Here is a 13,914-nt window from a genome sequence, read left to right as displayed (position 1 = left end):
CACAACATAAATGAGAGTTTATGGTAGATGAATTTCTAACAGCTTGCAACAGCCCACTATCTTCCAATCACTATGGTTTCTTCAACCTTCAATTCAAAGGATTAGCTAATTTCCCCATCCAACAAAGTTCTGTCTTCACAAGAAATTTCCAGAGGAAGTGTAAAACTGCTTTAGTTCAAAAATTCCCAAGATGTAATTAATAATCTTTGCATTTACTGCTTTCACATACTAATATTATCTCAGTTGGGCCTCCTAACAATTCAGTCCAGGTAGCAGCACAGGCATCATTAAACCCGTTTACAGAGAAGGAACCAAAGGCACTAACCGCCCAAGGGAAGATAAGTTGGATAAAGGCATCACTTGCCACAGCACACCAACTTTTCCCAATTAAATCTGATCTCTAAGGTCTCATCCCGCTCTAAAATCCTAGAAACAATATATTTATTCACTCACTAAAGTAATTTAATACATGCAGAGCATTTGTTCTGGACATCAGAGATAAAGATAAACAAAAGACAGTCCCAGCCCACAAAGACATTACAAAATACAGAAGATGTTTATCTTTACAATAACCTTTATCTGCAACCAAGCCAGTGAGCCAGATAAGGTCTAGATTTATTTCTATTTTAGAAATGGCTACAGAGTCAGGGGAAGGTCATGAGATGACAGGGAGAGGTGGCAGAGCACCGCAACAGGTGGCTTCTAGTCACATCCTCACCAAATGAGACAAGGGAGGTAAAATACTCTGTAAATGACCAAAGGAGGACTTCATTGGTATGCACCTGCTTCCAGTGGTGAGTTTTAAAGAGTGCCGCAAGGCTCAGAAACTAGACTTGTCAACTTCTTCTGCCCTTTGTGGCTAAACTTGAAAAGGCCATCTACAACAGGTTGCCTCCACTTTCTCTCCTCTCTTCTTAACCCCTTACTTCGGCTTCTGACCTCATCCATTCACCAAACTAACTGCCCTCTCCAAAGCTACCAATGATCTCTTAGTTGCCAAATCCAATGGCCTTTTCTCACTCCTCATTCTCTGTAGCCTTGGACACTGCTTATCACCCTCTTCTCCTCCTCCTACTCTCTTCGTCTAGGTTTTCAGGACACCATGCTCTCCTGGTTCTCCTCCTACCTATCTGACCTCTTCTCCGTCTCCTTTGCAGGATCCTCCTCCAAATCATGCCCTCTAACCATAGGTGTCCCTCGTCGTTCTGTCCCAGGCCCTCTTCTCTTCTCCATCTACGCTACATCACTAAGTGATCTCGTCAGCTTCCACCGATTTAATTATTCCTGTGCTGATGACTTTCAATACCACCTATCTTGCCCCACACTCTATGCTGACCTCCAACTTCACACTCCGAATGGACTTTCAGATATGTGAAACTAGATGTTCAATAGACATCTTAAACTCAATGTCCAAAACAGAACTCATTATCTTTCCCTCAAACCTTCTCCCAACCCCACCCTGGGGAGCTCCCCTCCACTCTTCTCTCTTACTGTGGAGGACACCACCACCTTCCCCAGGCTTGAGAAGAGCTGGAGTCATACTTGACTCCTCACTATCTCTTACTCCCCCCCCCCCACCCCCGCCGCTCCATTTCCAATCCGTGGTCAAAGCCTGTCAATTTCTCCTCTGCAACATCTCTCTAACATGCCCCCTTCTCTGATGATGCTGCCACATGAGGTGAAGGCTCTCGTTAGCCTGCTGGTGGGTCTGCCTGCCTCAAGTCTCTCTTCACTCCAATCCATCCTCTGGCCTCCAAAGTGATGTTCGTAAAGCGCAGGTGCAACCACAACTCCTCTCTACTCAATAAACCCTAACAGTTCCCTATTGCCTCTAGGATCAGCATTTGGTGTTCAAAGTCCTTCACAACCAATTCCCTTCATCCTTCCCTTTCTACTCTTCTTACACCTTAATCCCCACCACTTACTGTTTAATCTAGTGACACTGGCCTCCTGGCTGCTCCAAGAAAAAGCCATTCCATCCTTGGCCCTCATGCCAGGAATGCCCTCATCTCTATCTCCTATTCTTTAAGGTCCAACTAAAATCTATCTTCTACAGGAAACTCTTCCCAGCCCCTCTCAATTCTAGTGCCTTCCTTCTCTTATTTATTTCCTGTTTATCCTGTATATGGCTTGTTTGTACAAGCTTGTTGGCTTGGTGTCTTCCCCAATAAATTGTGAGCTCCTTGAGGGCAGGGACTGTCTTCTACCCCTGGTTGAATCCCAAATGTTTAGCACTGTGGCTGGCACACAGTAGGCACTTCATATATGTTTACTGACTGATTGTGTAGGATTATATAGCTCTAAAAGGCAAATCACTGTTAGTTATTAATTGTTATTGATAGTTATTACTTGAAGGACTGATTTATGAAAGAAGGATTAGACTTATTCTGTTTGACTCCAGAACCTGGGATAATGGGTGAATTTTGCATAGAGGCTGATTTCAGCTCTACATATGAAAAGAAACTTGCTTAAAATTAAAGCTGTGTTAAAGTGGCATGAATTGCCTTGATAGGTAATGGTTTCCCTGTCACTAGAGATATTCAAGCAGAAGTTGAATGACAAGTTGTCTGAGATACTGTAGAACAGATTCATGTTCAAGTACATTTGTACTAGAGGCTTTCAAAAGTCACTGTTAATTTTGAGAATATGCGAGTGACATGAGAATTTTTACAAAGCCAAGATACAATAAAGACAAACAGGAGGGACTCTTAAAGATACATTTTCTTTCCTAATTGCAAACTCTGTTAAGCTGCTAGAGATAGTAACTTAACACCCTTAGAGAAATGTGCCCTATCTGCTGAAAGGATCACTTAAAAGTTAACTACAAACTAACCAAAAGATGGCAAAGTAGAGATTCTGAGTACTCCCTCCCTCTCTCCTCTCCAACTGTCCCCTCTCACTTAAGCTTGTACAAAGTTGATGATCCTTGAGGAGTTACAGAAAAACTACCAGAAACCCTCCTGACAAAGTCAAGGTCATACGGTAACAGATTCAGAGCTGACAGAAACCTTCAAGACCATTTAATACAACCCCCTAGGACCAGAGAAGCTTAGTAACTTGAGAAAGATAACTCAAGTAGATAAAAATGGCTAGTCTAACATGCAAATCAAGGTCTGATTCCAAAATTCAGCACTCTCTCCACCACACCACACCTTGACACCTTAGTAGGGATAGCAATGACTTGTTAGGCAGATAACCAATCTTCTAGCAGGAAGAAATTTGGGATTGACAATTTCAGAGACCCAGGGCAAACTCCCTTCTCCTTAAAGCACAACAGCAGCAGACAATTATTTATACAGCCCCTTGCAAGCTTTTAGAGTATTTTACATATGTGATCTCATATGCTTCTCTCAACAAACCTGTAAGGTAGGCAAGTATCACTACCCCCTTTATTCAGGTGAGGAAATGGGTTCAAAAAAGGGAAGCAGCTTGCCAGCCAGAAGTAACAAAGCTATTAAGCAGCTACTTAGGGCCAGGTAACAGGATCACAGGATCATACATTTAGAAGTGGAAGGGATCTCAGGTATCTAGTCCCACTCCCTTAGTAGAAGAGGAAAGTGAGGCCCAACAAGGCTAAGTGATTTGCCCAGGGTCCCACGGGTAGGATTTGAATGCAAGGTCTCTGAATCCAAATACTGCTAGTGCTCTTTGGAATGCCCCATGAAGTCTCGATTCTGATTCCAAATCAGGGAGAACCAAGAAAAGTGTCAGTAATGAAGCTGAATGTGTAAAAAGAAAATGTTATCCTTTGTCAATGATTACCAGTTCACAACTAGCCAGATGGGTTCCAGAAAATTGTTTTAAAACATAGCACTTGACAAATGTAAAAAGAGAAAAGCTGGCATTGAATGTGCTGAGAAAGAAAAAAAAAACCCATCATTTACCATTTTAACCACCCAACAATTTACTTGGTTATGTTTTCTAATAGCTGACTGAAGGGCTTATCAAAATGGTCTGAGGGGCAAATCCAATACATCAAAAGTGTAACTTTTTTTATTAGCTAGATGTGTTTTATAATTCTACTAGTCGATGATTCTTGTTGTTCTTGCTGTTTGTCCTTCCTTCTCAAAGAGGACCATGACATTGGGAAGGTGATGGCATGACTTGCAAGTGAATTGGATTTAAATGAGGGAGGGCTTTGCAAAGTCACCAGCCTCACTGTGTCCTCCTGAACCATATGGATCCAGTGGCAAGGTATAGATCAGGAGGACTGGAGATGGCCACCACTGCTCCCCTCCCCCCATGACTCTAGATTGTTTCTGGAGGCAATTGGTGGGCACTGGACTAAGAAGGCAGGAAAAGCGGGTGTTAATCACTTTTACTACTCGTTGATTCAATCTTCTCTGTAAAATGAAGGGAGTGGAGTAGATGATCTCTAAGGTTCCTTCCCATATTGGCGTTCTATGATTCCACATTTGTCTTTCTTGTCTTTGAAAGACAGCTCTTTCACTATCTAGAACTATCCTTCTGAAAGATCGTTATAACACAAAGGGCTGTCATGTGGAAATTATTAGACTTAGTCTGCCTGACAGAACCAGGGATAATGGACGAATGTTTCAGAGGCAATTATACATGTGAAGTCATGCAAATTATATTTCCATATTAATCATGCTGTCCCTTACCCCCCAAAGCAAGAAAAATGAGGTGAAAAAAGCATGCTTCAATCCGCACTCACGGTTCATCAGTTCTCTCTTTGGAGGTGGATAAAATTTTTCATCATGAGTCATTTGGAACTGTCTTGGAGAATTGAACTGATTATGGAAAAAATCTGCTAAAAATTAAAGTTGTCTCGAAGTGGGATGAATTGCTTAATGGAGTTTAATGGAGAGACTCAAAGGTTTCTCAGGGGTAGGGGATGGTTTCACTATTTTGTCTTCAAATTTACAACTCCTATCACAGTTCCGGGAATACAGCAAGTGCCTATTACTTATTGATAAGTGAATTCTGCGAAAAGACAAAAGTTTACACGAGATCGGACCCCACCCTCAAAGTTCTGGGAGACGACACCGAGAGGACCACCACGATCCTTACGTTACGAGAGGCGCACGCCACGGGATCCCGGCGCTCCGTGGAGCAGCCAGCATCTACCCCACGAAGAGGACGCGCCCCGCCCCGCACGCTCATCTGGGCAGCGGTCGCTCATGGCAGGGCAGAAGAGGCGCTCACAGGAGCCGCAGCCCACCCGCCCGGCCCGCCCCCTCCACAGGAGCCGCCTCCAGTTCCTCCTCACCTCGGGGTAGCAGGCCTCCGCGGCGGCGGCAACGGCACGCGAAGCCACGGGCTCCGTGCTATTGGCCACCATCTCGCTCTCTGCTCCGACCTCCCCCCAGCGGTACCAGCCTCTGCTCCCAAGCCGCGAGCTCCACTGGAGGTTCTCGGAAGTCGTAGCCTAGGCAGCCCGAGATCCCACCTCCTCACTTCCGGGGATGCGCGCGCACTTCCTCTCACATTACCGTCCACCTCCTCCCCGGCCACCTTCCTCAGTCTGTATTCCCCGGATCTGGCGTCAGTTTCTGCCCGCTGCCTAGGAGAAGGAGGCGGGGAAGCGTCTTCCCGCGCGGGTGCGCGCTCCACAGACTTTCCCCGTCCTGCCCGCCAGTCCTCCTACCTGCGCGGGGCGTTTGGCGGGTTCGCTGGTGTACAGCGGCTGGGGGCAGGAGGTTGGAGCCCTGAAAGTTGGAAGTCCGCCTGGACCCCCAGCAAGGCGGCAACCAAGCTGAACTCCCATAGGTAGCCGGTCCCTGCTGGAAACAACCTCAGAGGCCGTCTAACCCTGTCTTTATCCAGATGGGGAAACTGAGTCCGGAGGGGATCACAGTCTAGCAGCGACAGAGCTCCTGACTGGAACTTCATTCAGTCTTTCCCCCTCTGCTTCTCTACCTCTCGCAGATAGTATGGGACCCTACACACCACTGCCCCACCAAAAAAATCCGACCAAAGTGGACGGAGCTGACTCTGCAGGTTGCTAGTTCCCCAAACTGCCAGCAGAACCTGTCAGGGGGATGGCCAACCAATTAACTTTGACAATTTTTAATCACAGAGGGCGGTTGTTTCTTAGGATGTACCTCGTTATGGCCCGTTTTGGGGGAGATTTGTTATTAGTTTTGATTTTCATAACTTTATCTGTTAGGGATGGTTACCAAAATTTTAATAACCTAATCACTCAATTAATTGATGAAAATTTTACTATATGCCGTAATGTGCAGAGTTAACATTTATTGGATGACTTAATAATAATTTAACAATAACAGCTAACATATAGCCGTTTGGAAATTGCTTTATATATATTCTCACGTTTTCATAATAACCAAAAGATGTAGGTGGGTCCTATTGATAGGCTCGTTTTACACATGAAACTGATGCTCAGGATGGTTTGAGAGACTTGGCCAAGGTTACACAGATACAAGTCACTCAACCTCTGAGCCTCAGTTTCCTCACCTGTAAAATGAAAAGTTTGAACTAGAATTTTAAGGGAGTCTAAGGTCCCTCCCAGTTCTAAATCTGTCTAAAAATGTTTTGCTCAGGGTCCCTTCACTATTGAGCGTCAAACCCAGGACTTTCTGAATCCAAGTCTGGTACTGAGGGATTTTTATTCAGACACAGGTCAGCCTAGATCACCTGAGATATCTTCTTTCTCTAAAATTCTGGGACTCTGTGGTCCTATAAAATGTCTATTTTCTGCTTCTTCTCTCAAGGGCAAATAAGTGTAAGGCACATATTTGAAGTGAAAACCATCTGTAGATTATTCCCTGGAGAATCCATAACAATAGCTCACATTTCTACAAGCTTTTTTTAAAAAAAGTTATAAAACATTATGTATTATATAAAAATGCTATGGTAAATTAAAGATGTTAACAGTAACATTTCTGTGCTACTTTGATGTTTGCAGGGTGCTATCTTCACAACTACCCTGTGACACACTGCCAGTATTATTCCCAATTTACAGAAGAGGAAACAGTTCCAGAGATGGAAAGAGCTTCCCCCAATTAGTAGACAAGACAGATAGATATGGTCCCATAAAGAGACAACTAATAAACAATACCAAATAATAAAATAATACCTGATATAGTCAAGAAACCTGAGTCCTAAGTCAGACAAGCATTTCGCCAAGACAAATGAATGGATGAAATGAAATCAATTAATTTTGCTCTTTACCACAGGGAATGAGTGAGTCGGCGGCTCTGTTGTAGTCCCAAGCCTTCCAAAGGTCAACAAGCATTTCTAAAGTGCCCACTATGTGCTAAGCACTGGGGAGACAAACAGAAGCAAAAGGGAGTTGAAAAAAAAAGGAGAGGGGGGAATCTCACCAGGACATGGTGAAGAAGGAAATGCAGAGAGTCAGACACCTAGTGGAGGAAGGACTTCCCGGCATAAGAAGGCTGCAGAGATGGAGGGATCGTCCAGGGATGAGAAGGCTGAATTCCAAAAAGCTGCATGTCTGTAAGCAAATCACTTTCCGTCTCTGGCTGTGTTGGGTTCCTCATCGGTAAAATCAGGGTGTTAATTAGATGATCTGTAAGATCCTCCTCCCTGCTCTCTAGAAACCCGTTAGGGAGAGAAGTGTCTCCCAAAAAAAAAAGCCATCCATAATGAACATATTCACACTTCTCCATGTCCAGAAGGCTCTCTCATAAACTGAAAGACTTGAGGGCAGAAATCCAGGCTTTTTTTTTGTCTTTTTCATTCCCCCAACCACATCCAGAATGTTGAACAAAGAGGCAGGGGGGAATTCACCATAGGCTGGAATTGTTAGAGAAAGCTTCATGGAGGGGGGGACTTGAAAATACAACAGACAAGGAGAGGGGTGGAAAACAAAGAAACAACTCCATGAAAACAGAGGCCTTCCAAAACAAGCGTTCTGAACATCAGAGACACAGAATAAACGTTCATTAAATAATTATCCATCCATTAGTGCTTCAGATGTTTCTATATAACTGAAGCTTGGGGGTATATTTTTGGTGTTGGATGAAGGCAGATTCTGCAATTTTCTCACTTTTTCAAGCTCCCAGCTGTAGAAATTCCCACACCCAATACAGATCCGCAAATCCCTTGCAACTTCTAATCCTGAGAAGTTGTCTGGGGCACTAAGAGGCTAGAGTAGCTTGCCCAGAGTCTCATAGCCAGTATGTACATCAAAGGCAGGACTTGAACCTTGGTCTACTTGCCTCCAAGGCTAACTTTCTGTCTATTAAGCAAATAATAACACCTTCTGTTCCACAGTGCATTTCTCACACAACCCTGTGAGGAAGGCAGTGCAATGATTATGATGCTCATTTTTTCAGATGAGAAAATTGTGTCTTTGAATTATCATTTGCTTTGTCCATGACCATGAAACTAGTATCTGATGCAGGATTCTAGATCTACATCTTCTTACTCCACATGAGAACTCAATCACTACTGTATTCGGTGCTGCCTCTTTAAGTGACAAACCATTTAAAAAAAATGTTTAGCTATTTTGGGGTTGTTTGTTTTTTGTTTTTTGTTTTTGTAATCCCAGCACATAGTGGACACAATGAATGGGTTTTTTTAAGTTGTTACAATTCCTTGAAATATGACAAACCAAACCTTTCAAATATCGTGTAGGGAGGGAGGGCACAGAGAAGAACAGTTTGTACCACTAAGAACACTAGAAACTATAAAATGTAGCATTTTTAGAATCCTTGCTGAGTATTTGGTAGCATTTGCTACAGTCACAAACAGAATTAATTGAGCATTTATTAAAAACTCTTTATTACCTGGCTCTGTGATAATCACAGATGATACAAAGAAAGGCAAAAGCAGTCCCTGCCCTCAAAAGACTTACATTCTAATAAAGGAAACATACATAAATAGGGATATATAAAATACATACATAGCAGACAGAAGGTAACCTTTGAGAAGAAAGCTCCCTCAGCTAGATGGGGGACCAGGAAGGGCCTCCTACAGAGGGTGGTACTTACGGAAGCCAGGGAGTCTAAGAAGTGGGGACCAAAAAGGAGAGCATTTCGAGAATGGTTGATAGTCAATGCAAAGTCACGAAGATGGGAGATAGTACATCATGCATATGAGATGGTAACTAGGCCGTTAAAACTAGACTGTAGTGTGTATGGAAAGGAGTAATGTGCAGTATGACTGGAGAGATGGGAAATGAATTGTGAAGAGTTTTAAATGCCAAACAGAGTTTATATTTGATGCTAAATGATTTCACATGTATAATGTATATCATACAGCTTGACTTATCAGGAGGTGGGGGAGGGGCAAGGGGAGAAAATTTGGAACTCAAAATTTTAAAAAGTGTTACACATTTTAAAAATGTAATTGGGATATATTCAATGAAATAAATATATTTTTAGAAAATATTTGATGCTAAAAGTGTAGCCCTTAGATTGTCCTTGTGTGTATATTTTCAAGTCCCCCTTCCATGAAGCTTTCCCTAACAATTCCAGCCTATGGTGGATTCTCCCCTGACTCTTTGTTCAACCTCTGGATGTGGCTGGGGGAATGAAAAAGATAAAAAAGCCTAGATTTCTGACCTCAAGTCTTTCAGTTTATGAGAGAACCTTATGGAGATGGAGAAGTGTGAAACGTTCATTATGGATGGCTTTTTTGGGGAAGAGACTTCTCCCTAACAGGTTTCTGGAGAGCAGGGAGCAGGATCTCACTGTCAAGTTGGCTCCCCAGAGTCAACTTTAAAAAAAAACCCATTCATTGTGTCCACTATGTGCTGGGATTACAAAACAAAAAAACAAAAACAAACAACCCCAAGATAGCTAAACATTTTTTTAAATGGTTTGTTGCTTAAAGAGGCAGCACTGAATAGAGCAGTGGCTAGAGTCCTCATGTGGAATAAGAAGATGCAGATTTAGAATCCTGTATCAGATACTAGTTTCATGGTTGTGGACAAAGCACATGATAATTCAAAGCCTCAACATCATCAATAAGCCATTAATATCAATTGGCTTTACAAAGAAAAACTTACTGAAAAGAAAAAGCAGGAATAGAAGTACAAACATATTCCCCCAACAGAGGGTACACTCTCCCCTCCATCATCTCTGTCTGAGGTGCTATGAACATTTACCCCACCATGTTCACTCCCATATGTGGCACAGCTTTTGGGTGAGTTGCTTACTCTCTTGACGTAGGATGCTGCCTCATGGGTACCAGGATGATCCATTAATAATAGGGTGGATCACTCATCACCAGTAGCTCTCACATGGACTCCAGTACCTGGGCCTCTGATGACTCTACAATCTTTCAAAACTCAGTTGTATGAATTAGCTTTCACTAATTCATATTGATCCTAATTAATCTGAAAAATTAAGGTTTTTATGTACTCCAATCAAGCTGAAACTAAAGGTGATGGGGGCCTAGTGTGAGTAGAGAGAAGGGGACAGATATGAGGGCTGTTGAGGTAGCAGAACTGACAAGACTTGACAGCTGATTGAATATAGAAATTGAAGAAGGGTAAGGTGAAGATAATTCCTAGTATAAGGTATTATCCCTTTAAGGTACTACCCAATTCATATAGAAGAGATGACAAAAAGTATTTTTATGTAAATAGAAAGATTTAAATCTGCTGGTAAAGGATTGTAAGAATTGCCTCTGTCATAGATGATCATTTTGGTGCCTCAAAGGAGTAGGAAAAGAACTTTGGTTTAAGAAATGTTGCTAAAGTATGTATATGAAGAAACAGTTCTCAGATGGGACTGAGTGCCTTGGGACAGAAAATAGACAGTGGCACAAACATAAATAACCTGGTGATGGATATATTGTTAGCCCTCATTTGAATGTGAAAGTTTAATGATTTAAAAGGTCAGGGGAAACTTCTGTTCATTTAAAAGCACTTACTATATTCCAAGCACATCCATTACCCCTACCAGGCTGTTAGCTCCATGAATCATATAGCATGTCTTATGTCTTATCTAAACTTATTTTCTCCCCCCAGTGACTAGCATAGTGCACTATATACAACAGGCACTTAGAAAATGTTCCTTGAATTTTTGCCTTTTTTTTTAGCGGAATAGATATCAGTCTCTCGGACAGGGCCAGAGTATAGGATTTGGAAATGGAGGGGGCCTTAGGGATCATTTAGTCCAGTTTCCCTGATTTTCAGATGAAGAAACTGAGGCCCACAGAGAAAGTGACTCGGCCAGTGGCAGAGCTGGGATTTGAGGTTAGGTCTTCTCACTCTAGACCCATCATTCTCCCTAATCCCAGAGCTGGGACTCAACAGACCCCAGGTCCAAGGTTCCCATGGGAGCCAGAGATTCCTCTATGTTCTGTATTTAAACTAGGTGTCTTTGTTCTTCTAGCTCATTCCCATTAGTTAATTAATAATTAATATTGATTAATTATTATGATAGCCGGAAGAGAAGGCCAAAGCACTGGCCTGTGCCTTTGGGAATGAGCAAGTGAAATGGTGATGGGGAGGAACCTATGTAGAGGCTCCTCAGATGACGCTTGTTTAAGCTTTACCTTTCCATGTGTTTTCTCTCTTTGCATCGCCGGTGCCCTCACAAACAGTAAATGTGCTTAATAAATGTTTGTTGATTGACATTTCCTAAACTGGTCCTGGGATGGTGGTACATCGCCAGGCCAAAAGTCAAAGCCTTCCCAGCTAAGCTGGTCCCCCTTTTGCACGGACACAGCAACAAAGGTGCTGAGGAGTGTTTCAGTGAAAGTTGTTGAATTCCTAACCATGTTTTAAAGCCTAAATTAAATGTCACCTGCTCCAGGAAGCACTCTCCTCACTCTCCTATCCCCAGCCCAGGTCCATAATAACCCTCTCCCTCTCTGGGCCTCACATTTGCATCAGAGAGGTCTAGTGTTATGTATTATAGGTGTTTGTCTCCCTCCAAACTCCATGAGGACAACGCCAATGTCGTCTAAATTCTGTATTTTCCTTAGTACCCAACTAGCACACTGCTCTGCATACAGTAGGTGCTTAAAACATACTTGTTGAATCGAATTAACACCCTACTAGACTGTGAGCTTGACAAAGGCGTTCGTGTGCGTGTGTGTGTGTGTGTGTGTGTGTGTGTGTGTGCGTGTGTGTGTGTCTCCTAGTGAGTAGGGATTGTTTCATTCATTGTCTCTGCATTGATGGTGCCCAGCACAGTTGGCACTTGATTCTTGTTGAATTTAATAGCATGTTTCAGCTTCTCTGTCCCTCTATCCTCCTCCCCCACCCCCCAGACTGTGACCTCTGGAAGGCCAAGAGAACAGTCCTATCTAATGTTTGTATCTACTCCAGGGCCCAGCCGTGTTCTGTACATCTCAGGCATTCGGTGTTTGTTTAACTGAATTGACCTAGAAGAGCAAACCCCACCCCCTCCCAACTCAAAGCCCACCAGGTGAGTCCACATAGATTACTGATAGAACTAATTTTTATTAAGCAAACATTATGATTCTATTTCTTTATACCTGGGCATTCACTGAGACAGTCCCACAGATATACAGGAAGGTTACTGTACCAAAAAATGATTCAAACTAGTGTTTCTTTAAACTGCCACTCAGATTGGATACCTACGTACATATGTATTTAAAAATAAACACCCATACCCAAATAAAAAATAAATTAAATCCTAAGTCTAATGTAGCTGTTCTCAAACTGCTGAGGAAGAGCCCACCCTCCCTAGAGCACAGTCCATTCTAGGACTTGGGACTGCTCTGCTCCTGGAGCCAATGAAGGTACCCCATTGACTGGCCAGTTGGCTTTGTGGTCCAGGCAATAAGAATCCAGTTTCACTCGGGGCAGAGGAGGAATAACTGAAGCCATTTCTAGGCTGCTCATTTTTCTGTGTCCTTCCTGCAAAGGAAGCAGCATCAAAGTAAGGGCTTCCAAAGTGCTGACTTAGCCAAAGCTTTTGGCAAGAAACAATCAGCAAGGATCTTTTAAGAGCAGTTGGATTTTCTTGTAAGGGGAAATGGATTAATGGTTAAGAAAGACAAATAGCCTCCTTATCGTTAAAGTTAAACTTTAAGAGGAAAATGATTAACTTTATTTAAGCATGTGTGTTTTTATTCATGTGTAATCTGCGTGTGTGCGTGTGTGTGTGTGTGTGTGTGTGTGTGTGTGTGTGTGTGTGTGTGTCTCGATTTATGTGCTTCTGCCACCCATTGAGGAACTCAAGGCTCCTAAACTGAGAATGGATAAAACTATAAAGAGTTGGTTGGCCTTGGCCTGAATCAAAGTCTTTATCTAATGATGATCATGAAATTGTCAACAGAAATGAAAGGAACAAATGTTTCCCAGCAAACTCCAAGCCTGGCAAACCACCCAGAAACCTTTAGGCTTCTCAGAGAAAATAATCTTAGGAAAGTGGCAGCCCAATAGCTGAGGAATATTGGGAAGTGACTTGGGGAGGGTTTTTTTTCTGGTGGGATTCAGGAGTTCCGTCTTTGATGACTGTATCTGAACCTTATTTTCAATGTCACTAGATCCTCAGAGCTAGAGCAGGAGTTCTTAACCTGGGGTCTGTAAATATCTTTTTAAAATATTTTGATAACTCTTATTTCTGTATAATTGATTTACTTTATGCAGTTAAAACATTCTGAAGAGATAACAGGTTTCACCAGACTGACAAAAAGGTTTAGAACTCCTACTGCAGAGCTAGAAGGGAATATGGATCATTTTACAGACAAGGAAACTGAGGCCCAGAGAGAAGAAGCATGACCAAGGTCACCAATGGTAAAGAACAAAGGCTGGATTCAGGTCTCTTACGCTTCAAATCCAGGTCACTTTCTGGACTGGTTTAAGCAGCAGCACACAGCTGCAGTAAATCACGTGAGGGCCTTTTTAATCTGGCTCTCCTCCAAAGGACCACTTGGCCATTCATGCCCAGCCATGCTGAGGTAAGCAGACAGAACCAACTTTTCAGAGCTACAGAACTGTCACAGGGGCAGCCCAAGTGAAGAAGGCTCAGGCCTTTGCAG

The 13,914-nt window shown here is 42.8% G+C and overlaps 1 protein-coding gene across 1 annotated transcript in view; it reads right to left on the bottom strand.

The window, feature by feature from the left end:
• The window catches only part of LOC118831316 (meiosis-specific coiled-coil domain-containing protein MEIOC-like), a 36,935-nt gene extending 31,573 nt beyond the window's left edge, over positions 1 to 5,362 (bottom strand). The window contains exon 1 of the mRNA XM_036738604.1: positions 5,231 to 5,362. Coding sequence (XP_036594499.1) covers positions 5,231 to 5,302 — 72 coding nt within the window. The 5' untranslated portion in view covers positions 5,303 to 5,362. The remainder of the gene's footprint in view (positions 1 to 5,230) is intronic.
• Between the last annotated feature and the right edge of the window lie 8,552 nt (positions 5,363 to 13,914).

Source organism: Trichosurus vulpecula, chromosome 9 (assembly GCF_011100635.1).
Source record: "Trichosurus vulpecula isolate mTriVul1 chromosome 9, mTriVul1.pri, whole genome shotgun sequence".
Classification (NCBI taxonomy): domain Eukaryota; kingdom Metazoa; phylum Chordata; class Mammalia; order Diprotodontia; family Phalangeridae; genus Trichosurus; species Trichosurus vulpecula.
This window is presented reverse-complemented; position numbering and strand designations above follow the sequence as displayed.